General features: G+C 42.4%; 1 protein-coding gene across 2 annotated transcripts in view; it reads left to right on the forward strand.

Annotated features, from left to right (window-relative positions):
* Window positions 1-18,627: 18,627 nt before the first annotated feature.
* Window positions 18,628-25,591, forward strand: part of Mapk1 (mitogen-activated protein kinase 1) — a 60,055-nt gene continuing 53,091 nt past the window's right edge. For both annotated transcript variants that reach the window (XM_034514996.2, XM_034514997.2), the window contains exon 1: window positions 18,628-18,990. In XM_034514996.2, the coding sequence (XP_034370887.1) occupies window positions 18,884-18,990 (107 nt within the window). In that variant the 5' untranslated portion in view covers window positions 18,628-18,883. The remainder of the gene's footprint in view (window positions 18,991-25,591) is intronic.

The following is a 25,591-nucleotide window of genomic DNA, read 5'->3' on the forward strand; positions in this document are numbered from 1 at the left end:
TTTTCAGAGAATCTTTTTTGTTGTTGTTGTTGACTTTGTTTAGTGTTTACAACCTCTACCGCATTAATTTCTTCCCTAATTTGTATTATTTCTTGCCATCTACTGAGTTTGGAATTGGATTTTTGTTGTTTTTTAGAGCCTTGAGGTGTGTCTTTGAAAAGGCTATTTCTGGTTGTCAACTTGAATGACATCTGGAATGAACTACTATCCAGAAATGGAGGGCACACCTATGATCCAGATTTTGAGGCTGGAAGACACAGGCTTCTGACCTGGATCTTGACATGGGATGACACATGCTTTTGATCCAGATCTTGAGGCATAGTGGTATGAACAGCTAGGTACAGGCAGGGTAGTACACATTTGTAATCCCAGGAGACCGTGCAAGCAGATCTCTGAGCTCAAGGCCAGTCTGGGATAGAGCAGTTTCCAAATCCAGGCCTGGTGGTACACACCTTTAATCTGAGCCATACTTTCTGCTGGAGCCTACATAAAGCCAATGGAAGAAGGAAGACTCACTCTTCTTTGCCTGCTTGCACTTACTTACCAGCACATTTGTTGGAACCTACTTCTTCAGGACTCCAGCTTATACAGAAGACCAGCTGTAACTCCTACCTTGTGGGACTGAGCAATGGCTAGATTCTTGGACTTCCCATTCACAGCTGCCCATTGTTAGGATAGTTGGACTGTAGACTGTAAGTCATTACAATAAATTCCCTTAATATACAGAGATATTCCATAAGCTCTGTGACTCTAGATAACTCTAGAGAACCCTGACTAATAAAAAAAAAAATGTTTTTGAGATGAGGTTTCTTTGTGTAGGCCTGGCTGTCCTGAAATTCTTTCTGTAGACAAGGCTGGCCTTGAACTCTCCCTGCCTCCCAAATTCTGGGATTACAGGCATGCATCACTACCGCTTAGTCAAGATTTTTTTTTAAATATGATCACTTACAGCTATAAACATTCCTCTTAAGCAGCTTTGGCTGCATCTGGAGGTTCTGATGTTGTTCTGATTCAGGAATTTTTTTTTAATAGTAATCCACATTTATTTAAAAAGATGGATTAACTGTTGAGTTTTTCTGTTGTTTTTCTTGTTATTGAGTTCTACTTTTATTACACTGTGGCCTGATAGAATACAAGAAATTACTGTGACTGTTTCATGTTTGTTAAGGCCTTATCTGTAGCAATTATGTGATCAGTTTTGAAGAATGTTCCATATGTTGCCAAGAAGAATGTATTCCCTCTGTTGAATGGAATATCCTATATACATCTATTAAGTTGCATTGATCCGTGGTGTATTTTAGCTCTGAAGATGCTTTACTTAATTTTAGTTTGAAAGACTTATCTAAATCTAAGATTGGGATACCAAAGTTCCCCACTACTATTGTTTTAGAACATTCATTCACAGATTATTATGCCATTTATATAAATAATAAATTTTATAACATAGTTATAAAATTATGAACCCCTATATTTAGTGCACAAATATTTACAACTGTTATTTCTTTCTTAAGATTTTATTTAATGAGCCTGGAGAGGAGGCTCAGTGGTTAAAAGCACTGGTTCCTCTTCCAAAGAACCTGAGTTCAATTCCCAACACCCACATGTTGTTCACAACCATCTAGAACTCCAGTCCTTGGAGTCCTGATGCCCTCCTCTGACCATCCCAGGCATTACATGCACATGATTCAGGGATATTAATACAGGCAAAAATAACAACAAATACTTTTAAAGATTTTGTTAGTTTGTGTGTGCACACATGTGCAAATAAGTGTTTGCATATGTGCATGAATGCATGTGTGCATATGTAAGCATATTTGTGTGTGTTGCATGCATGTCTGTGTTCATGTACATGTGAGTGTGCATGTCTGCATGCATGTGTTTGTGTATGTGTATAGATCTGTCTGCGTTCATATGTGTGCATATCTGTGTGCACGTACAAAAGAAAGAAGTTACCACTGGGTCCTCTTTAGTCACTTTCCCACCATTTAATTTTTTAGAAAGGTTATCTCAGTGAACTTGGAGCTTGCTGGTTTGGCTAGACTAGCTGGCCAGCAAGCCCAGTGATCCTCCTGTTTCTGCCTACCCAACACCAACACTACAGGACTTTCTCCTGCCTCTCCCTTTGAAGTCCTGGGATTATAGGTGACCACCACATCCTTTTTTTGTTTGTTTGCTTGATTTTTGCATGAGTCCTGGGGATAGAACTCAGGGCCTCACAATTTCATGACAAGCACCTAGCCCAACACATTTTTATTATAACAAGCCAAATGGAATTTACTAAGACAATAAATAGATCTTACTTTTTAATTCATTCTATCAACTTCCATTTTAATAAGAAACTCTAATGTATTTAAAATACAGCAACTAATGGTGAAGGATTAGCCTTTGCCTTTGATTTTAGCTGTTTATTTTCTGAGTCATCTTCACAGTCTCTCTCTCTCTCTCTCTCTCTCTCTCTCTCTCTCTCTCTCTCTCTCCATTCCTCATCTCCTTTTATTCATTTATTCTTGTTTTTTCTTCCATTTGTGTGTCTGTGGTATGTGTGTCCTTGTTCCGCGCGCCTCCCGTGTCCCCTCCGCCCGTGGAAGAGAGACATGTGAGACAGTATTCGGGTATCACCACAGTGAGGCTTTAATCTGTATCAGCAGACGTGAAAGACCACGGAAGGGCCAAAGACAGGAAGAGGCACAGCTTAAATACACCCTAGAGTGACGTGTTCACTTCTGATTGGCTGTTCACTCATCACCCAATATTACGCCTCGGGATTGGCCAGTGACTTTGGCGGGCTTTCTGCCTTTGCACCTGCACAGTTAATTGTTCACTAGTGGGAGGACACGATGTCCGCGCCATCTTGGAATGGCGAATGTATAACCGCTGACCACGGCTTCCTACATGTCCTTATGTCTGAATGTGTGCATTTGTCTGTGGAGGACCATGACTGATATCAGGATTCCTCCTCAATTGCTTTTCTACCTTATTCATTTAGGTAGGGTCTCTCAATCAAACCCAGAGCTCACCAGTAGTAAGACCAGTATTGCTAGCCATCTTGCTCTGGAGGAATCCCTGCCTGCCTTCTGAGGCTGGAATTACAAGCGGGCTACCATGCCCACTAGGCATTATTGGATTCGCAGACTATTAACCCCAATCTTCACATCTGCAGAGTAAATGCTTTAACTACAGAGCCATCTCTTCAGCATTTCAGAGACATCGTCTTATGACATAGTCCAGGTTAGTCTCAAACTCATCTCTGTGCTTCAGCCTCCCAAGTACAGAGATTACAGACATGCTCCACCACACTTGGCAATAAGGAGTCATCTGTGAGGCACAAACCAAGCCTTTACCAGACACCAAGTCTAGTGGTGATTTGATCTTAAACTCCTCAGCCTCTGAAACTGTAAGAAACAGATTTCTGTTGCTTCTAAGTCCCCAACCTACAGTATTTTTATCATAACAAGCCAAATGCAATTTACTAAGACTATTAGATTAGTAGATCTAATGTTTAATTCATTCTAGCAACCTCTGCTTCACAATAAGCGAGTTTAATGTACTTAAAGGAAAGCAATTAAGAGGGAGGAACTTAATCTTGCCTATTGGCTTTAGATGCTCATCTTGTGTGCTATCTGTCCTCAAATTCCTCCATCACTGTCCATTAAGCTTATTATTTGTATAGTGTATGATTTTATCCCTTTTTCTTTTCCTTTCCATATATTTCTTAGTGATAACATTGGGTATTGTGATTAACACACCGATAGAATAATCATCCATTTCTGAGGTTGGTCTGGAACTTCCAGGGTAGCCAACGTTGACCCTGTGGCTGCCTCCACTCCCAGCTGCTTACAGACTCCAAGAGGAGAGACCACTTACAAATCTCCACACATTACTCTCAACATCAGTTATGGAGAAATTTGACCTCTGTAGATGAATAATAATAAAGAACCTCAATTAAAAATGCACAGCTTTAGTTGGGCGCATGGCGCACACCTTTAATCCCAAGTACTCAGGAGGCAGAGGCGGATCCCTGACTTCAAGGCCAGCATAATCTACAAAGTGAGTTCCAAAACCACCCGGACTACACAGAGAAACCCCATGTTGAAAAACCACCAAAAAAAAAAAAATCAGTCTTAAAAAATTATTTCAAAATGGATCAGAAATTTAATCCAAAATGCTAAGCTATAGACTTTTACATAAATGCATTCAAAATGTCACTAACTATTAGAATGAAAAAATAAAAAATATGCAATACCATGTGCTGGCCAGGATTTTAAAAAAACTGGAATTCTCATTTATCGCTGATATTGGTATAAAATCATTCTGAAAAACATTTGCCATATCACCCTTGGACTCCACTCCTATGTGCTGGTTTAGAGAAATGAACACTTGTCTGCATCTGAAAATCTGTATACAAATTTAAAAAGAAACTCTACTGATTACTACTCAAAACCAGGAGTCTGTCTGTCGGTTGCATGAACAACCAAACTTTGATAGATGATACAGTAGGAGGAGAGACTACTCTGCAGGAATAAAAACAAACTATCGATACAAGAGCTGAGATGAATCCCCAAAGCATTGTTCTGAATGAAGTAGCCTGCATGCGGACAAAGAATACGTGCGATATGCTAGGAACTGAATGTTAGTATCCCCCAGAATTAATACTCAAAGCCTAAACCTACAAGATGGTATTTGGAAGTGTGGCATTGGGAAGTGATGCCTTCATAAATGCGATGAGAACGCCTCTTTTTTTGTTGGTTGGTTGGTTTGGTTTTTCAAGACAGAGTTTCTTTGTGTAGCCCTGGCTGTCCTGGAACTCACTCTGTAGAGCAGGCTGGCCTTGAACCCAGAAATCTGCCTGCCTCTGCCTCTCAAATCTTGGGATTAAAGGGATGTGCCACCACTGCCTGGCAAGAACCCCTCTACAAGAGCTATGACCAAATGAGCCCAGCTGAGCTGAGTGATGCCAAACATAAGCCCAATCACTAACTCACCCAGCTGAGCCAAAGAGACCTAAAAAGAACCAATGCCAGATGCAGATACCCCCAGGCAAAAACACAAGCAATAGGGCTGGTTGTCTCTTCCCCGAATTACCAGTCCCATCGAAAGGTATCTCAATGAGGAACTTAAATAAAATCCTAGATGAAGGCTTTAAACCATGATTATAAGTGTGTTCAAAGATTTCCAAAAGGATACAGGCTTCTGAATAGATCCAAAGATGACTGAACAATCTCCTAAATGAATTCCAAGAGAACAGACACAACTGAGGGGCTGGAAGGATGGTTTGGCTGTTAAGCACTTACTGTGCTGACAAAGGACCCAGGTTCTGTTCTCAGCACCCACATGGCAGCTCACAACAATCTGTTCTCCAGTTTCAGGGGATCTGAAGCCCTCTTCTAACCTCCAAGGACACCAGACATTCATGTGATGCATAGACATGAATGCAGGTAAAACACATAAACTCAAAAAAAAAAAAAAAAACTCTTTAAGAAAGAGTGAATGACAAGTCTATAAAGGCTACTGGAAGGAAGATAGCAGACTGAAGAGAATAAAAAACACATCCGAGAGGACACAGAAAAACTAAATGGCATTAGGATACTTGCTGTGTAAAAGAGGAATTAGGAAACATGAAACACTACAAAATCACAGGAATTAAATCACATTTTTCAATAATAACTCTGAATAGTAATAATCTCAGTTTTTCAATCAAAACTGCTGGGTGGTGGGGCATGAGTAATGGTTCTTTGATCTTCCTTGAATATCAGGTGGAGTTTATATGAGTTGTAGGTAAATGAACTTTAAAGTATGTTAGTTCAAGGGGGTATTGAAGGTCTCTAGCAGGCCCAGCCATGGCAAACATGTTGTTGACAGGTTTTACCATTTACTCTTTTTCCTGTAGAGGAATTTTAATTCAGCAACTTGGCTATCTAGCAAGTGATCACATTTAAAGACCTTCTAGGTCGATATGATCTGGCTGGAATGCAGACATGACTTTAGTACACACCTTTAATCCCTAACAATGAAGGTAAGGTTAGTTTGTAGAAGGAAGTAGCCATGTTTGAAAGTGATGTCTAATTTGAGGTTAACCTGGTCTACATGGCAAATTTCAGCCAGCCAGGGCTTCACAGTGAGGCCCTGACTTTAAAAAAGAAGAGAACAGATTGGAGGATGTGTTGTCAGTTGAGGGCCTCGCTCCTTAGCTTTGTACTGTCGTTCTCATGGAGTTTTCTTGTGTTCAAACATCTGGTTGTGGCTCTTCTGTAAGCGCACCTCATCCCATTCCCGAGGGCTTCACCTTCACAACTTCTCACTCTCTAAAGCTACCATATTGTGAGTTTCGGCGTTTATAAGAAATGTTGGCGGTATAGATAAACACTTAGTTCATAGCATAAAGCATGAAACTAGCTGATTGGATCAGAATACTGTATGCATCTTTTTCTGTCTCCAAGGAAAACACTTAACCACTGAAGGCAGACAGAACCTTACGGTGAAAGAATAGACAAAAATATTCCATCAAATAAGCCCAGGAAAAGAACAGATGTCACTAAGATGTCACTACTCTAATATCTGATAAAACATAACTCCAAATTAGAATTACTCGCACACAACTATGGGTATGACTACAGTTCAAGGGGGGATCTGAGGGCCTCTTTTGGCCTCTACAAGCACCAGATATGCATATGATGTACAGACAACCAGGTAGGCAAAAACTCATATACCTAAAATAAAAATAATTCTTTAAACATACACATACAAGTGTTTCCAATTTCATAAACAAATATTACTAGTTATAAATAAAGTAAAAAAAGCCACTGCATAGAAATATGGATATTTCAATATCCCATTCATACCAACGTACACGTTATCCCTACAAAAACTAAAGCAGGAACATTGGAATTATATGTCATAATAGATCAAATGAACCTAACAGACATCTACAGAACATTTCATCCAAGCAGTGCAGAATCTACATTCTTATCAGCAGCCCATAAAACTTTCTCCAAAATAGAACATGTTTCATATTTAAAGCAAGTCACAACAAATGTAAGAAAATTAAATAACTTCCTTTTTTCAAAAATGTAATTTACTGACTTTTGTGATGAGGCATGCTTGTGCCATGGCACACATGTAGAGGTCAGAGGTCAGGGGTTGTAAGAGTTAGTTCTTTCCTCCCACTAGATAGGAAAAGGCAGCAGGCAAGCTTGGTGACTAGAACAGCTAATGTGAGAATAAAATTTGAAAACAGCTTGAAACAATAACAAAAATTCATGGTCAGCAAAAACCAACAACAACTTGTTAAATATAGTCATAATAAACATATTAAGTCCCTCCAGGGGCAGGGTGACCAAAAATGAAAAGGCATGCAAGGACGTGACCAGACAAGTCCAAACAAGCCCAAGTGAGTAATGGGCCATCTAGGCCATCTAGTGTTTACTTTTCTCTCCCCCTTTCCGGGAAGTCCAAGGTTTCAAGATCAAAAAATAACTAGTCATCCTGCCAACTCAAATGATTGCTTACGCAAATTGCTGATGTTTGAAATATCCAATCACATGTAACCACGCCAATTTTCCCGCTCTCCCCAATCTCTACCCATAAATATCCCAAGCTTCCTGGGCTCTTGGTTGAATCCTTTATCTCCTGCGTGAGATGTTTTGACCTGAGGGCCCTCGCCATTAAACTGCCTCTGCTATTGCATCAAGAAGGTCTCTCATGTGTCTTTGGGTGTGCGTCGATCCGGACTTGAGTAAGGGTCTCCCTTCAGGGGTCTTTCACTAGCTAGGAGTTCATTTCTTCCTTTCTTTCTCTCTCTCTTTCTTTCTTTCTTTCTTCCTTCCTTTCTTCCTTTCTTCCCCCATTTCTCTGTCCCTCCCTCTCCCTCCCTCTCTTTCTTTCTTTCTTTCTTTCTTTCTTTCTTTCTTTCTTTCTTTTCAGTGTCTCTGTGTAGCATTGGCTAGCCTGGAACTCACTATGTAGACCAGACCTGCCTCTGCCTTCTAAGTGCTAGGATTAAAGGCATACACCATCACACCCACAAGAACTCAACACCTTAAACAGCAAGCACAAGGCAAAGAAAGGAAATTGGTTGGAGCCTTTACATTTTCAAGGCCAGAATGTCTCTGTGACTTCTTATCCTAGCAAGACTACACCTCCTAAGCCTCCCCCAAACAGGGCCACCAACTGGGCCTGTGCTTTATGCGACTCCCTCTCCGGCTTTCACACAACCCTGTTATTCATGTATGTTCCACGACTCCAAGGCCAGCGTCATGTGCACAGTACCGTCAAGTTTAGTCACCAGTTGTAGATGTCCCTCCGCTAACTCACATTTGCAGGAGCAGACAATCCCTCAGCCTTCTCACAGTGGCTTGGTTGGGCGGGTCATTCCTTGAGGCCAGCTTCCCTGTGTTCCAGTGCCGGAGGCCTCCACTTAATCTCCTTGTCTCTTTCTGTACAAGCCTTGGCTGCAACATTAAGTTTCTGGATACTTTTTCTTTTCAAACTGTTCACTTTTTTTTTTCCATTTCTTTCTTCTCTATTTGCTCATTTTCACTGTAGAATGGGCAAGACTGTTGATAATTCTACAACAGAGTCAATATTAGACTGTCTTGACATCTGTTCCACCAAAGAAATCAATCCATTGCTTTTAAATTTAGCCTCAGGCAGGCTCTTACCAGGGCAGAAGAAGCCATATATTTTCACCAAAATATCACAAGAATGGCTTCTAGTCCAGTTGCTGTTATTGTTCCCTCTGAAATATCTTGATCTGAGCCTTCACACTCCTCCTTGCAGTCAAAATATCTTCACTGAAAAGAGGACATGAGGACAAAACAGCTCTGAGCTATGTGTGATGACTATTCTTCATTGGCACCTTGACTGGAGTTATCACCATCTAGGAGACTGGAAGTGTGCTGATGGGAGTATTTCCAGAGTTTAATTGATGGGGGAAGAGCCACCATGACTGTGGGAGGATCGATACCATGGGCTGGGGACCCAGACAGAATACAAAGGAAAAAATCCATCTAGATGATGGCATCCCTTCTCTCTGCTTCCAACCATACTGTGACAGCTCTGTCCAGCCATGCCCTTCCTCGAACTATGGATGGACTGACACCTTTAAAATAATGAACCTCAATAAATTCATTCTCAAAAAAAATGAGGTTGAGGAAGATGCTTATATTTGGCTTAGAGAACTGGAAAGATGGAGAGGTTCTTGGGAAAAACATGCAACAGTGGGCAGAGGGAAGCATGGGAGGGCTTTTGTGATGCTGGGTTAGACAGGGAGAGCAGAGTGCCTGGGCCCTGAAGACAGGGAAGGAAGAGGTGACAGGCTCCATGGTGGCCTGCACACTCTCTTCATTGCTGCCTGCTGCAGTACTGACCTGAATAAAGTGCACAGCTCCCTTTGTGACTAGGAAGAGGTGACACGCCTCCAAGGTGACATGCATAAATCTTGACCACTTACTGTGATGACAGATGATAAGTCACTGACCCAGTCTCCCAGTGGAGCATGATAAATCCTCTGGGTGGCTTCTTATTCTCAAATACAGAGAGGACCTTAAGTCAAAACTAACTAGAGCATGGGCTTTGGTAAAGAATAGTGTATTGACAATGGTTTGCTGCCTGTGGAATGAAAGTACCACATTCTGATAAGAAGCTAATAATGAAGGGGCACTGTGGACTTTTCCTAGGACTTGTACAAAATACCTGACAGAATCACCTCAGGGGAAGGGTTTATTTTGGCTCTAGTTTCCTGGCAGCGTAGCATGATGGTTAAGAATCACGGGTATGACATCACAGATACGACATCACAAGTGTGACATCATGAGTGTTACCTCATGGGTGTGACATCACAGGTATGGCATCATGGGTAAGATAGTCCCTTCATGTTCTTAAGGGCTATATCTTATCCTGGCACCCCATCCCTGCTTCCTGGTTATCATGAGGTAAGCATTTACCAACTGAAGGGACTCCTGCCTGTTAAGACTTCTATCTCAGAGCTAATCAACAGCACAGACCTCAGACTATAACCGTGTGTGCCTCTAACCCAAAAGTCCCACCCCTATGACTGTCAGGTCCCATTTCGAAAAGGTCCCACAACCTCTGAAAGCTTTGCTACTACCTGGAGACAATCTTTTCAAACATTGGAACCAAGAAAGAAAACCCCAAAGAGACAATTCTTTTATGCCTTTTTACAGTCTGGTACCATGTGTTACTAGGGCTATTGTACCAACTCCCTGTCTGAGGATGATTTGACTGTGTTGGGAGCTTAATCTTTAAATTCATGGTATTTGGGGGTAGGTATGTAGGCTACTCAGCTTCTACGGTTATGACAAAACACCTGGCATAAACAGCTTAAAGGGATAAGAGATTATTTTTGATTGTGGCTTCAAATACTTTAGTTTACACTTGCTAGGTTCCATTGTTGTGGGACTGTGGCAGAGAGGAACGTCATGGGGGAGAAGGAGCACTTTATCTGAAATGTTTACCTCACGATAACCAGGAGGCAGGGATGGGGTGTCAGAATAAGATATAGCCCTTAAGAACATGCACCTATTGATCTACTTTGTCCCCCTAGACACCACTGCCAAATGTGGTTTTACTACTAATAAATAGCATAATCAGATTACGTAGCCGCCTGCGGACTATCCCACTGGCTACAGAAGAAACCTCACGCTGCAATCACTTCGCAGTGAGCGAGTCCACTAGCTGTAGAACATTGGTTTTCAACTTCGAGCTTCTTTAGCCATAGCATTAAGTATAGCATTAAGTGAGGCAGTGTGAAGCCCAGGGATAACGCACTGGTTTTTAGAACAAATGGGAGTCCTGATCTGACATGCTTCTTTCCAGGGCCATTTAATGCCTTATCGTGTGGGGATGTGGAGGTCACCCTTGTGAAGGAAAAAGTGGGATGGAGAGCAAGGCGTCGCAGGCTCCTGCGTCTCCATCCTGCCGTACATAGTGTTAGATCTAAGATGGCTCCCGGTACACCAGTGAGTCAACAAAAAGAAACCGAGGCTATGGCGGTGGCTGCTTCCCAATCTTCAGGGAAGTCCTAACAGGTGAAGTCCACTCCTTCTGAGTAATTTCATCAGGAAGGGCTTTCACTGGGACATGGTGAGGGTGTGTCAAGACACGATTGGCCGAGGATTTAGGGGTTTGAGATTGACTCAAGCACTGTGTACAAAGTTATGTGCTGGGCAATAAACTCTGATCTGCACCCTGATGCTGGTCTCCGGATTTAGAGTGCCTGGGATTCATCACGTGACTCCTTCGCGCCGACCCCCCCCTCCACACACACACACACACACACACACACACACACACACACACCCGCTCCTATGCGTTTACCCAAAGAGAACGCAACATTACCAGGAAAAGGAGCTGTGCTGGGCAGACCAGTATAACAGCTATGCATTGTTTCCTAACATTTTTGAATCGATCAAATTTGAATTTGAATGGATAAAATTTAAGCTTTACTGCTATAGCTTAAAGTAGTATAATAATAATTATGTTAATAAAATATTAGGAATACAGACATGCTAATCTTGTATGGGGGATATGGGAGAAGAGGAAATAGAAATAAACATAAAATATAGGAATGTCTACCTAATTCCTTATTTTTAGACAATGGTATCTTAAAAAAAAATGTCTCCTTTATGAGCTATCCCCTCACTAAAATTGTGTGTGGATCTGGAGTTTTAAAAAGTAATTTCAAGGGCTACAGAGATGGCTCAGCGGTTAAGAGCACTGACTGCTCTTCTGGAGGTCATGAGTTCAAATCCCAGTAACCACATGGTGGCTCACAACCATCTATAATGAATTCTGATGCCCTCTTATGAGGTGTCTGAAGACAGCTACAGTGTACTTACATACAATAAATAAATAAAAACCTATGGGCCGGAGTGGGGTCAGAGCAAAAATAAAATAAAATAATAAAAATAAAAAGTAATCTTAAAAGTGTTCTCATAATTCTTTTTTGTTGTTGTTGTTTTGTTTTTTGTTGTTTTGTTTTTCGAGACAGGGTTTCTCTGTGCAGCCCTGGCTGTTCTGGAACTAACTCTGTAGACCAGGCTGGCCTCGAACTCAGATATCCGCCTGCCTCTGCCTCCCAAGTGCTGGGATCAAAGGCGTGCGCCACCACTGCCCGGCTTGTTCTCATAATTCTGATAGCAGAAGCTGGCAAATCACACACTGAAGTCTTCTATAGGTTAATTCAACCACATGCCACATAACATGGATTTCTAACTTAGAATCTTATATGTCAAGCATCAATACATCAATTCTTTAAAACATTTTGGACAGGAATCTAGAGAGATGGTGGCTCAGCTGTTAAAAGCAGTGCCCATTCCTCCAAAGGACCCAGCTAGCATCATCTGTAACTCCAGTCTCTTGGGATCCAATGCCCGTTTCTGGCTCCCAAGGACACCAGGCCACACATTTAGTACATGGACATATATGCAAGCAAAACACATTAAAAAAAAAAATTTAGGCCAGGAGGCAACTTGATATTAATGAAGACCACTAGGCCAGAGAATAAAATCCCAAACTAGGTTTTTGAGAATTACACAGAAAGAAGCAGTGACTATTGAGTATCATGTACCAAGCCTGTTCAAAGCTACATACTGTAACTGCATTTTTTGGCTACTTTATTGAGTTCTTCTAGCTACCACCCTTCTAACCCCCAGCACTAGGTAGCAAGAAAGAAGCTTAGAAGGGGAGGGGCTCATAGGCCTCTTGACTACTTCCTGCTGATTAGGGGCATTGAGTTCCTAGGGTCAAGTCCAGTCTTTGTCATTAAGATATCTTCAACTAATAACCCAGCAAAATAGCAAACCAGCAATCCAGCAAACAGCAAGAACAGCAGCAGGGGAGAGCAGGGGGGAAGGGAGAGGCAGGGGGAGGAGAAGGTTTTGGTTGGTTGGTTTGTTTAATTTTAAATTTTATTCTATGTATATAGATGTTTTGCCTACACATTCCACATGTGTGCAGTCTCTACAGAGACCAGAAGAGGATAACAGATCCTGTTGGGAACCATCAGGTGTGTGCTGAGAATTGAATCTGGATCCTTTGAAGAGCAACAAGTGCTTTTAACCACTGAGCCATCTCTCAAGCCCCTAACTGAGGTGTTTTGTCAGTCAGTGTTCACACTTAACTGTTATTGCCTCCCCAAGGCTTTTAAATCATTTATTAATCTGTTTCACCCACCGTCATAGTTTTTGCCTGGCTCCTTGCTATCTTGATATCAGTTCAAAGGTTCAGCCAAAACTCCTGATTATCTGGGAAGTATGAAAGGATCATAAGGCACAAGGTTCAATCCCCAGGAGCAAAAAGAGAAAAGGAAGTTGGGAGTCAGGGGATATATAGGACTAAATCTGTTACAGACAGACCAATCCCAAGAGAAGGAGAAACAACTGTTGAAAGGAGTCAAGACAGTGTGCAGACTCCATGAAATGCATCAGCCGGCTTTAACTAACCCAGTGGTTACACAAAATCTTTGCTCCTCAAACTTTACAAGTATACTAATAACCAGGAGGTCTTGTTCAAAGGCAGATCTGGATTCAGGAGGTTTGAGATGGGGCCTGAGATGCTACATTTTCTGTTGCTGTCTTCAGACACACCTAAAGAGGGCATCAGATCCCATTACAGATGGTTGGGAGCCACCATGTGGTTGCTGGGAATTGAACTCAGGTCCTCTGGAAGAACAATCAGTGCTCTTAACCACTGAGCCATTTTTCCAGCCAGAGATACTACATTTCCAACACACTCAGAAATAATGCTGCTGCTGCTGCTGCTGCTGCTGCTGCTGCTGCTGCTGCTGCTGCTGCTGCTGCTGCTGCTGCTGCGCTGGGTCTGGAAACCATACTTTTGAGTAACAAAAATATATTAAAGAAATATTAGGACTGCAGAGAGGGCTCGGTCAGTAAAATGCTCTCTACAAAAGCAGGACAATCTGAGTTCAGATCTCCAGCACCTACATAAAACCCTGGCCCAGCAATATGCAGGCATGCCCCTCCCCCTGGTGTTGGGCAGAGGCCCAGGCAGATTCTGGAGGCTCAATGGCTAGCCAGCTTAGTAGAAATGAGAATTCTAAGTTTCAGTGAGCAGCTGTCTTAAAAACTAAAGCAGAGAGCAAAAGAGGAAAACCCCCCGAGGTCAACCTCTGGCCCCCACATTTACAGATAAAGATAAGCGCACATATATGCATATACCTCAAACATGTAAAGGAACCAAAAGAAACTTTGAATATATTCATATACATTAAACTGTGTGAGAGTTTGTGACTGGTGGTACTTACAGTCAGGAGTGAGGTAAATTATATATTGAATAAACCTTCTACCACAAAGCAACACCTAGCCTAAAAGGTACTATCATACCCATATTTCCACTTTGCACCTGTGCAATGGTAACACTATCCACTAGATACAAGATGAGGAACAGGTTTGAGTGGATAGATAGTAATAAGATAACATTTATTGGGTACATAATATACTCTGCACCAGGCTCTCTATGTGTTATTTTATTTACTCTGTAGGACATGTTTATGAGGTGGGTATTATTGCAACCCTTCATAAGCCTGAGGAAACTGAAACGAAGGTCTTATCAATTAACTGCTGGTAGTTTGGATGTCTATAGTTAATGCAAATGTGGGCAGTCACATAGCACTGCCCGGTGCTGTAAGTATGCTGCCTGGGGCTCAAGAAGAGTTATTCTTGGGCTAGTGAGATGCCTCAGAAAATAAAGATGCTTGCCATTAAAACCTGACAACCTGAGTGTGGTTACCAGAGCTCACATGGTAGAAGACGACAAATAATTCACTGACTTCCACAGCTCTGCTGTTTTCGAATGCCCTGTCCCCCACCTCCACCACCCCACCATGCAATAAATAAACAAGTGCAAAAACAAAAAGAAGAAAGTTGTTCAGAGCCAGGCATGGTTGCACAGGCACCTTTAATCCCAGCACTCTGGAGGCAGAAGCAGGCAGAGCCCTGAGTTTGAGGCTAGTCTACAGAGTGAGTTCCAAGACATCGAGGGCTACAAAGAGAAACCCTGTGGGGGGGGGGGGGGCGTGGAAAATACACCAAAAAGAGAGAGAGTGTATGTGTTATTCAGAGCAACAGAAATTGAGGAGGAATTAAGGCATTAGAGTAAATTAAATGATACAAGGAGAATCACAATCGGACCTTCCAACAGCTGCCAGGCTTGTTTCATTTTCCTTTAGCGTTTAGTTACTACACAAATTATTACCAAGAAATCTGAGGATCAATAGTTAGGGTTTATTTTTTCTCTTTCTTTCTTTCTTTCTTTCTTTCTTCCTTCCTTCCTTTCCTTCCTTCTTTCTTTCTTTCTTTCTTCCTTCCTTCCTTTCCTCTTTCTTTCTTTCTCTTTCTCTTTCTTCTTTTCTTTTCCTTTCTTTTCCTTTCCTTTCTTTTCCTTTCCTTTCCTTTCCTTTCCTTTCTTTTCTTTTCTTTTCTTTTCTTTTCTTTTCTTCTTTTCTTTTCTGAAACAGGGCTCATCTCCTGTAGCTCAGGCTGGCCTCAAATTGTTTTATAGCCAAGAATGACCTTGAACTTCTGATCCGTCGACTCTACCTTCTGAGTGTCCCCTCCGACTATTGATATCGACCCCAATTCTAGTGCTGGTTTTTAGCTTTTAAATAAGTAATTTTATCCTCTGCTAAGATATTATTAGCTTGTTTTTTATCCCTAAAATGTAGCAACTTTTGGCAGCTGGAGAGATGGTTCAGCAGTTAAGAGCCCTTGCTGCTTTATTTTTGGGATACGTATAGTTTGAATTATTATTTTCTTTCTTGTTTTTAAAGACAGGGTCTTAGTGTGTAGCCCTGCTGGGCAAATGCTGTGCTTAAAAGCATGGAATACTATCCTAGATTATTTTCTTTCTTAACGGATTTGATGACTTTGCAAACTTTCCTCAAGTCCACTGACTTGCTCTTCTGTGTCATCAGGTAAGTTTACTGTTTCAGCTGCTAATTTTATGTTGGTCAGTGGGATTTTAATTTCATGATACTATTCATCTATCCTGGTCTTTAAAAAATACACTTTAGTAGAACCATGGTATTAGGTGTCTTCTGAAATAGATTCTGCTGAATGGATTAATAAATTTTGAAAGACTAATAAATCTAAAACCTGCCATAGGCTAAGTATGCACTCCACCGCCAAAGAACACCCCAGTTCTTCCCTTTATTATTAAAGATTTACTTTTTTATCTTTGGAATTGCCTAGTCAATCTTTATTGATGTCTAGAAGACCAGACTTGATGTCTCTGAGTTAGATCTCAGTGTTGGCCACACAGAAGTCTGCTTGCAGGGATGGCAGGGAAGACCTGGGAGACAGTGGTAGTTACCCACAATCTCATTATCTCTGCTTTTCTGGGCACTCACCAAGTTTAAGATTCCAATTTCATTCTTCAGTTTAGTGGTATTTGTAACTGGTTCTGACCCATGACATCAATCAAGCTTGTTTTCCTTTTTTTTTTTTTTTTTTTTTTTCGTTTTTCGAGACAGGGTTTCTCTGTGTAGCCCTGGCTGTCCTGGAACTCACTCTGTAGACCAGGCTGGCCCCGAATTCAGAAATCCGCCTGCCTCTGCCTCCCAAGTGCTGGGATTAAAGGCGTGCGCCACCACTGCCCGGCATCATTTTCCAAATCTTGTTCAGATGTTTCAGCTAATCTAACTGTATTGTGTTTCAGTATGCCCATCTGTGACAAAACTTTTCCTGGAGAGACACAACACACATCTCCTCACAACAAACAGGAGCTCACAACAGACCAAAGTGTGGATGCTGCTGAAGTTGAAGGGTGTCCTTCCAAGTGCATAAGTCTGTGTAAACTACCACCAGGCAGCTGGCAGAGTTTGCCTCTTCCAGGTAGCTGGTCTCAAGAGTCTTTGCAGCTCACTTGAGCTCCAGACTCTCAGTTTGCATTGCTTACTCTGGTGGGAGCAGACTAGTGAATCTGGTCAGTTTTAAGGACTTCCTGAAACTCTTTTTGAATTTTTTGATTGGTTTTGGGTTTTTTTGAGCCAGGGTTTCTCTGTGTACTCTTGGCAATCCTGAAACTCACTCTGTAGACTTGGGGGGGGGGCGGTGGGGGGGAAGTGGGGGGGGTGTTCCAGTCCATAAGAGATCTACCTGCCTCTGTCTCATTAGTGGTGCAATTCAAGGTGTGAGGCTCCACATTGCCTTCCTCCTTTTAGTCTTTTACCTTACTATTTAAGGAGCTTCCCCTCAGTGTTAACATTCTTTCTAAACTCCACCCCACAGTTACCTGGCAATAGCCAGGTAGGCCGACCCACTATAAAAGGGGCTGCTTGCCCCTCCTCTCTCTCTTACCCTATTAGGCTCTTCCCTTCCTTATTCCCTTCCCCCTCTCTCCACGTGCTCTTGGACGGCCTCTACTTCTCTCTCCTTCTCTCTGCCTCTACTACCTGCTTAACTTCCCTCCCCATGCCCTGAATTAACTCTATCCTATACTATACTGTCGTGTGCCTGGTTGCTCAGGCGGAAGAGATGCCTCTGCGTGGGCCCGCTGAGACATCCCCCTCCTCCATACCTCACCACACCTCCATAGAGCATAACCACATCATATGGTGCCGTGACACATGGCTTTTTATTTCTTCACAACACTAAAGTGCAAATATTGTATTTTGTCTGTCTTTTCACTCTGGAAGTGTGGCTGGCTCCAACGCTGTGGGTAAGCAGCAAATCTTGGACAAACCTCTAATTAGGGGATTCAATGTCTTGTGTTTTGGTTTCCACTTATTTATGTCTCACACGAGCTAAGAAAGTAGATATATGTAGTTAGTATAACAAAAGTTATATTTTATTATGCTGAGTGTCATCATGCAAGGTTTTCGCTCTAATGAATTTCTTATAGTCCTAAGCCTGTCTCCCCAAGGCTATTCACCTGTGTGACCTCTCAACTTCAGTTCAGGTCTAATCTCTAACAGAAGTCTCTAATTTGAGGGTCAGGATCCTGGGGGAGATTCTCTAGCCACAGACCAGATCAAGGTGCATCTCTCCAGATGTGTACAGCAAAGTCTCTGCTTACATTCTGTCCAATGGGCATCATGGGGTGCTAGGACTGTATCTGGTTATCTTGCGTGAGTGATGTCACTGGGCTCTAGTTATCAGGAGCAGCCTTGGGCTGTGGGGTTCCTAACTAATCTATGTTTATATGTCTAAAAGGCATTTCTTTTCATTATGCTCATTACAGGGTGAAAATTTTTTTCTGGGTCTGGGTCATGCTTTTTGGTTTCTGACTCACTCCGATGGTCTAAGTTCATCAGAGACCCATATTAGGGCCACCTACTCCTAGAGGTCTGTCTCTGGGGTCCCGTGGCTGGTGTGTAGTGAGTCCTCTGGTCTCAAGCCAAGTCCCTGGTCCCGTGCGAGTTCGTTCTGGACCAGGCACAGCACTGGGACAGTGGTGGGACTCTGTGGGGTCGACATGCCTAAGGTCCAACCTAGCTTTCTAGAGCTACTCAGCGCTTGGTTCTCTGAACGCTCGTGACGTCCCTCTCCCGTAGCCGCAGTGCTCCGGCCTTACCCCGGCTGCTTCCGCCGGCCCGCGAGACTCCGCCCTCTCCGCCAGGAGAAGCCAATCATCACGCACGCCCTTGGCTCCGCCCTAGCGCCCTTCGACGCGAGCCCTTCCCTCCTCCCACTCGCTGCCCGCCCGTCAGGCAGGAAGGCAGGCAGTAGTGCTACCCACGGTTAGGTCTCTCCTCGGTGTTGTCCTTCTTCCTCGTTCCCGATCGCCGGCGGCGGCGGCGGGGGCTACACGGGCGGCGGCGCGGTTCCTGCGGGAAGCGCAGCACAAGCCGAGAGCGGCAGCCGCGAAGCGTCGAGCCCAACGCGGCGGCGGCGGCTGTGCAGCCAACATGGCGGCGGCGGCGGGCCCGGAGATGGTCCGCGGGCAGGTGTTCGACGTGGGGCCGCGCTACACCAACCTCTCGTACATCGGAGAAGGCGCCTACGGCATGGTTTGGTGAGTGTCTGCGCTGGTTTGCAGGCCCGGCCTCACGCGGTCACCCTCTGCCTCCTGCCTGTGGCTGATCTGGACGCAGCCGCGGCCCTTCCCGCGCCTTGGCCTCGCGTTCCGCGGCGCCCCGGACTCCTGGCTTCTCCTTGGCTCGCACTTCTGGAGCTCTGGGGCGGGGTCCCGGAGCCCGTCGAGGCTTAGGTGTTGCCCCGCTGCTTCCTGAGCTGACCCTCGTTTGCAGTTGGAGGGGCATCCCAGACTGAGGCCGGGACTCGAAGTCTCCCAGTATTGGTCTCAAAGCGTACTTTCGAGGCTTCTCCCTCGGGACGGGAACGGAAGTGCACCATGTCCCCTAATTTATAGCATTATACCCGCCGCCTTTTGACATTAGATTAAAACCAGGAATTCCATTAGATGCTTGTCGGTGGTGGTGGCGGCCATGGTTTTGCAAGCCAGAATAATGGGCTTGTGTGCTGAACACCAAAATATTTTTCTTCTCTCCTGTGTACGTGAACAGCATTCACAAAATCTAAAGTAGAGCTAATGATGCGTTTTACCTCGGGCTTTCTAAAAAACATTAATGACACATAGTTGGTTGTGGACATATTGAATTCTTGAAGTTTCAAAATGGGTTTAAATATCATACCGATTGTGTTTCAGGAAGGATAAGCCAGCATCATTCTTAGAATTATTAAGGAGTATTTGGAGTTAGGCCTAATTTGACTTTAAATTACCCGGTCGCTACCCTCATGAGTGCTCTCTTAACAGTGAATGTATCCATACGTTTTAGCCCAATTACTGTGATATGATAGTTTGCCCTTAACGTTTTAGTGTTCAGTATATATCCACAGCCCTAATAGTGTTTGCACAGTCACTTGCAGGATTTCCTGCGTGTGGAATGATGAAGTGTCTTGTTTTAATTAAAACAAGTTCGTTTATCGAAGGTCTCTGAAATAGTTTAATTTTACTTGCATAGCCATCTTGAGGAAAGAGAAGACACCCTTTTCCAGGTAAGGTATTGAAAGGAAGTCTTTTTCCCAAGGGCGAAGAACTAGAATCAGGCTTTGCTATACAAAGATCCTGTTTTAAACGCTTCAGCTCTTCATCTGTTGCGCACGCCTTTCCTTGATTTATTAATAATCTCAGGACTTCAGCATATTTTCCTGATGAACAAGTCTATTTCAGAAATGCATTCCAGTTTAAATGGTCATAGTTTTAGAAATGCCAGAAAAGACTCATGAATAGTTATATTTATGAGAAAAATGTTTCATAGTATACAATTAGGAAGGTAAACATGAACTGGACCTCTGGGTCAAAAGAGAAATTAGATCACAGCTACTTCTTATAAAGGAATGGAAAAAAAGTACTTTCCACATATGTCTGCCTTGCATGTATTACTGCCCTTGGCCTGCTGGTAGATATGCCAGCAACTCTTAGTATCGATACTCATGATTACCAACCATAGTCTCATTTACTTTATTTTATTTTTAAAGCGTATTTTAAATAGGGACAAAAAATTTAGGATATGTCAGTTGAACCCTCACACTGTCCACCACCCTGATAAGATGGTTTATTATATTCTGTTGCTGTTGGCCTTTGAAGTTTCCACTTGCTGTGCAGAATTCTTTTTAAAATTCAGATTTTAAGGGCTAGAGATATGACTAGTTAAGAGCGCTGGCTGCTCAGGTTCAGCCCCATGGCAGCTCACAACTGTCTGTAACCATAGTTTCAGAAGACGAGATGTTCTCCTAAGCATTCATTCACCTGAAACGGCCATTTGCATAAAATAAATAAAATTAATTTTTTTTTAAGACAAGGTTTTCTCTGTGTATTCTCCCTGGCTGTCCTGGAACTCGGTTTGTAGACTAGGCTGGCACCTGCCTCTGCCTTCCACCTGGTACCTACAGATTTTAATTTCTAAGAAAAATGAAGATATAATTGGAAATTAAATCCTAGCATCTGCCTTTTATCTCCAAATTGATAATGTATCTTAGTATTTATTTAGTATTCTTAATTGTATGTCATTAGCATCTGATCAGTGTTGAGTTTATTGAGGCTTCTTAGCTTAAATATCTACTTGAATAGTTGTGATCTTTAAAAAGTTGGAGAGATGGCATAGTGGTTGAGTACCTGCTGCTTTTGCAGGACCTAAGTTCAGATCCCTGCATCTACATTAGGTGACACCCCCACACCCACCCCGGCTTCCAAGGGCATCTGCATAAATGTGGTGCCTAGAAGACTCACTAGGGTACACCCACTAAAAACTGAATTTAAGAATAACTCTGTGAAAAAAATTTATTTAAGGGATTTTCAGCTGTTCTTTAGCAAGAGTTCCCTAAAGCAGCGGGGAATTATGCCTGTTTGTTCAAGTTCTCTTCTAATTAATCATTCTGTAGAAGACAAAAGATAAGATAGATGTCTTTCCTCTGGAAGGTGCAGGGTACATAGCTCATCGGTTAAGAGCTCCAGCCAGGAGGCAGTTCCTAACAGCCTGTAACTCCAAGTAATCTTGATGCCTCTGACCTCTTGTGGGTTCCTGTGTGTACACACATATGTATGTATATAAATACACATAATTAAAAATAAAATGTTTTTAAAAGAAGACTGGGGTTTGAGTTGGGCATTTAAGAGTGGGTGTGATTTTGATAGATAATAGGAACAAGTAACAGCTTGAGCCCTTGAGTCTAATCTTAGAGAAGTATTTAGGTAAAACACTGTAGAGGACTCTGTAAGAAAAGTCTGTGGGAAAGAAAGCATTGATGTTTTTGATGGTGATAGGCAAATTTTAATTTTGGTGGTGATTCAGCAGTGAGGCCTTTGTAGGCATCTCAGGATGTAGTAATTCAGTGTCAGTGGAGATGAGGAATCTTGAGCAGACAGAATCAGCCATAAGAGGTCTTGTGGAAAGTCATAAGAGAGTTAATAAAGATGAGGTAGTTATAAGGTGGGTTTAGGTTTGAAAATTGCGGAGCTAAAATGAGACAAGGTGTAGGACTGGTACCATAATCCCAGAGGGGATACTGAAGGCAGAGCAGGTTTACCATGGAGGGATAGAGGTGGCTATGTCAGTTTGTGACAGAGTCTGGAAAGGTGGCTCAGCATTAAGAAAATTTGTTCTTGCAGATGGCTTGGGTTCAGTGGTAGCTTACAACTGCCCTTAACCCTGGTTCCAGGGGATCTGACCTCCTCTTCTAGCTTCACAGGCACATGATGCACAAACATAAGCAGGCAAAACATACAGAAAAAAATAATCTTTAAGAGAGAGAGAGAAAGAGAGAGAGAGCTTTCTATATAGTGAATAATAGTTAAAATCTTAAGTAGAGAAATACAGATTATTATTTGAGGCACTGGTTTCTTAAAATTCTGAACATGCGTGTTCAAACATGTTTTTGGTATAATATTTAGGAGATTTTCAGGAGGGTTCATGATGCCCAGTATGGGTAAGAACCACTGATAGAACAGGAGGAATAAAAGCATCACTAGCAAGAAGAGAACTGGGGGGCTGTATAGAAGAATGGCAGACGTCAGAATAAAGAAATGGAAGCTGTGTTCTAAGCTGTCTTCTAAGATAACTGTTTTAAAGAAGGTCTTTGTAAAAATATTTATTTATTTACTTACTTGTTTTATGTAGTGAGTACACTGTCACTTTTTTCAGACACTAGAAGATGGCATTGGATCCCATTACAGATGGCTGTGAGCTATCATGTAGTTGCTGGGAATTGAACTCAGGACCTGGAAGAGCAGTCAGTGCTCCTAACCTCTGAGCTTTCTTTCCAGCCCCCTAAAGAAAGTCTTTTTTTTTTTTTTTTTTTTTTTAAAGTATCTGTGTGTATGTCTGTCTTTGTCCTTCCATCCGTCCGTCCGTCCGTCCGTCTGTCCTTGAAGGCCACAGGCATTTGTGAGTCACTTGATGGCAGCACTGAAAACTGAGCTGGAGTCCTCTGCAAGAACAGCCAGCACTTCAAACCCTGAGCTATTGCTCCAGCCCTGGATGAATGTAATTTTAAATACTGTGTTTCTGTATGTGACAGAGGGGTTGGGAGATTCTTAATTTAAGGTCAGGCTAATGAAAGGGGTGAGAGGAGGAGCACTGAGAAGTAAAGGGGTGTGGGGTATCTGCCTGTAGGTATCAACAAAAGGCAAGTTATAGAAAGGTGAAAGGGACCAGGAAACCAAGACTTGATATTGTCACAGAAACCCAGGGTCCTGGTAGTCATTGAAAGGTTATTACAGGGAGCAAAAGCATACAGCTGAAGACAAGGTATTATATTCTTTACTCTATTTAAATAAAAAGATAGTTCCTGTCAGAATTCTTTTATGTTCCTTTTCTCGATAGTGCACTATTCCATTCTTTTTAGGACTTTGTGATTAAAGCATTCACTTCTATGTCACTTATTTTGCACTTTGTTTTGATGTGTGTGTGTTTAAGAAGTATGCGTCATCTAACCCTCAAGCGAAACTGATTAGCTTTTCTTTTCTTTCCTGTGAGGTGATTGAGAGCATTTAGGTGCTTGCTCTAGGACATAGCTATAAGCATGAGTCAGCGGACATGACAGAGGCCAGGAGTATAACTCAGTGGAAGAGGGCTTGGGCCTGGTATATGTGAGGGAACCTTTCCTGTCTGGTCCCTGAGTGATATTCAGAAGATTTTAGAGTTGGGGTGGAGGCACTGCAAGTATAGCTCAGTGTGGTGCTTGCTTAACGCCAGTAACAAAACATTATTTATGTTTTCTTGCATCTCATTTTAGCCTTCCTTAAAACTTTTTATATAAAGTTATTTACTCAAAAAGAGCAAATATAATTCTTATCAAGCACAGAATTCACTTGGTTCCTGCATGGTAGTAACTTTGTCTGAATAGGATATACTTGGGCAATAGCACAGTCTGCTTAGTGCTGTACAGGAGGAGTGCTGGATAAGAATGGAGGCTCTTTATAAGGTCTTGCAGATGTTAAGTTATTAAAGTCTGAGTTGTTTACCTTTAAAAATGCTTTGTAGGCAGAGAAACAATACATGCAAAGGTATGAGAGCATGAAAACAGCACATGTGGTCAGGAAAACCACAGATGGAATGGCTACAGTAAAGGACACCTTGGGGGAGAGAGCCTGTGGTTATGACAGCTGGGAAGTTGGACTTGGTATTATAGAAGACTAGGGGATCAAGGGATGGCCCTCTTTTCTGCAGTTCTTTATAAAATTTGTGGGTTTGCCTGCTCTGTCTATCCTTGCTTTTATTTCTGTTTTGTGTGTGTTTTGAGAAAGGGTCTAGTAGCTTAAGCTGACCATTGACTCACTGTGTAACTCAGGATGATTTTGGACTCTGGCACAAATGCTGGGATAATAGGGTGTGCTGCCACACCCAGCTTAGAATTCAGAAACTCAGATACAGTTGCTAAACTAACAAGTCTAAAAATGTGAGGAGACCTGCTCACATAAACATCAGAAATGTATTGTTTGTGAACAGTCTATAGATTATAATATTTTTATATTTATAGACCCTAAGGTACTCTTGGTAGGTAGCTCTGTTACCCTGTTACATGCATTTACTTGGATTATTTTCAGTTCTTAGGTAGTATGAAGGTTCTTGTGAAAAGCATCCAAATTTCCCAGGCAACCATATGTACTCATTAATTAAAAAGAGTTGAAGCTGAACAAGGTAATCTGACCTATCCCTTTAATCAAGCACTGGGAGGTAGAAACAGGCAGGTCTCTGAGTTCAAGGCCTAACCTTGTCTACATAGTGAAACCTTGTCTCAAAAAACAGAACAATTGAGGTGGGGGAAAAGAGACAGTAAAAACAATATAAGAACAACAACAACAACAAAAAAAACAAAAACAAAAAAAAAAAAAACAGTTGAAGGCTGGTAAGATGGCTCAGTGAGTAAAGGGGTAAAAGCTTTTTTGCAAACTTGGTGATGTTGAATTGGGACCTTTGGAATGGAATCCATGTAAAAAGCTGTGTAAAAATACATGATAGCATGTGTTTGTAATTATAGCACCCCTGAACATCAAGGTGGGGACAAAAGATTACCTTGGAAGCTCATGGGCTACCTAGCCTGGAGTAAAGAGCAAATGACAAACAAAAGACCCTGCTTGAAATAAGGTAGAGGGCCAGGACCAGCACTTGAGGTCCTCTGACCTCCTTGTGTGTGTCTTCACACAGATACACAAATAAGTATTTGAAACTGTTTCTTCCCTAAATGCTGCTTGCTGTGCAACCTTAGAATGGTCTTTGTACCTTTGCACTCCTTCTCACTTTGGAAAGTCTCCACTAGTAAAGGCTGACTGCCTGACCTGTGACAAAGATGCCAGGAGGGTACTGACTTGAGGCTTTATGGAATGTGAGCAGAGCCACTAGATGGAGAAAGTTACAAACAACTAAGTGAGAGGTTCCTCGTTGACAAAAAAAAAAAAGAAAGGATCATGTTCTGTCTGGGATTTTCAAACTGTCACCTTTCCAAGGGCTGTCAGAGCCTTCACCCACGGGATGTACGAAACCTTATGGGTGACATTCCTCCCTTTTGGCCTTTTCTCCCCCGCCCCCTTTGTTTTCTTGTTTTCCTTTCAGTTATCTGTTAACCTTCACACATAATTATTAGGACCAGCAGCA

This window comes from Arvicanthis niloticus, chromosome 12, assembly GCF_011762505.2.
Source record: "Arvicanthis niloticus isolate mArvNil1 chromosome 12, mArvNil1.pat.X, whole genome shotgun sequence".
In the NCBI taxonomy this organism is placed as follows: Eukaryota; Metazoa; Chordata; class Mammalia; order Rodentia; family Muridae; genus Arvicanthis; species Arvicanthis niloticus.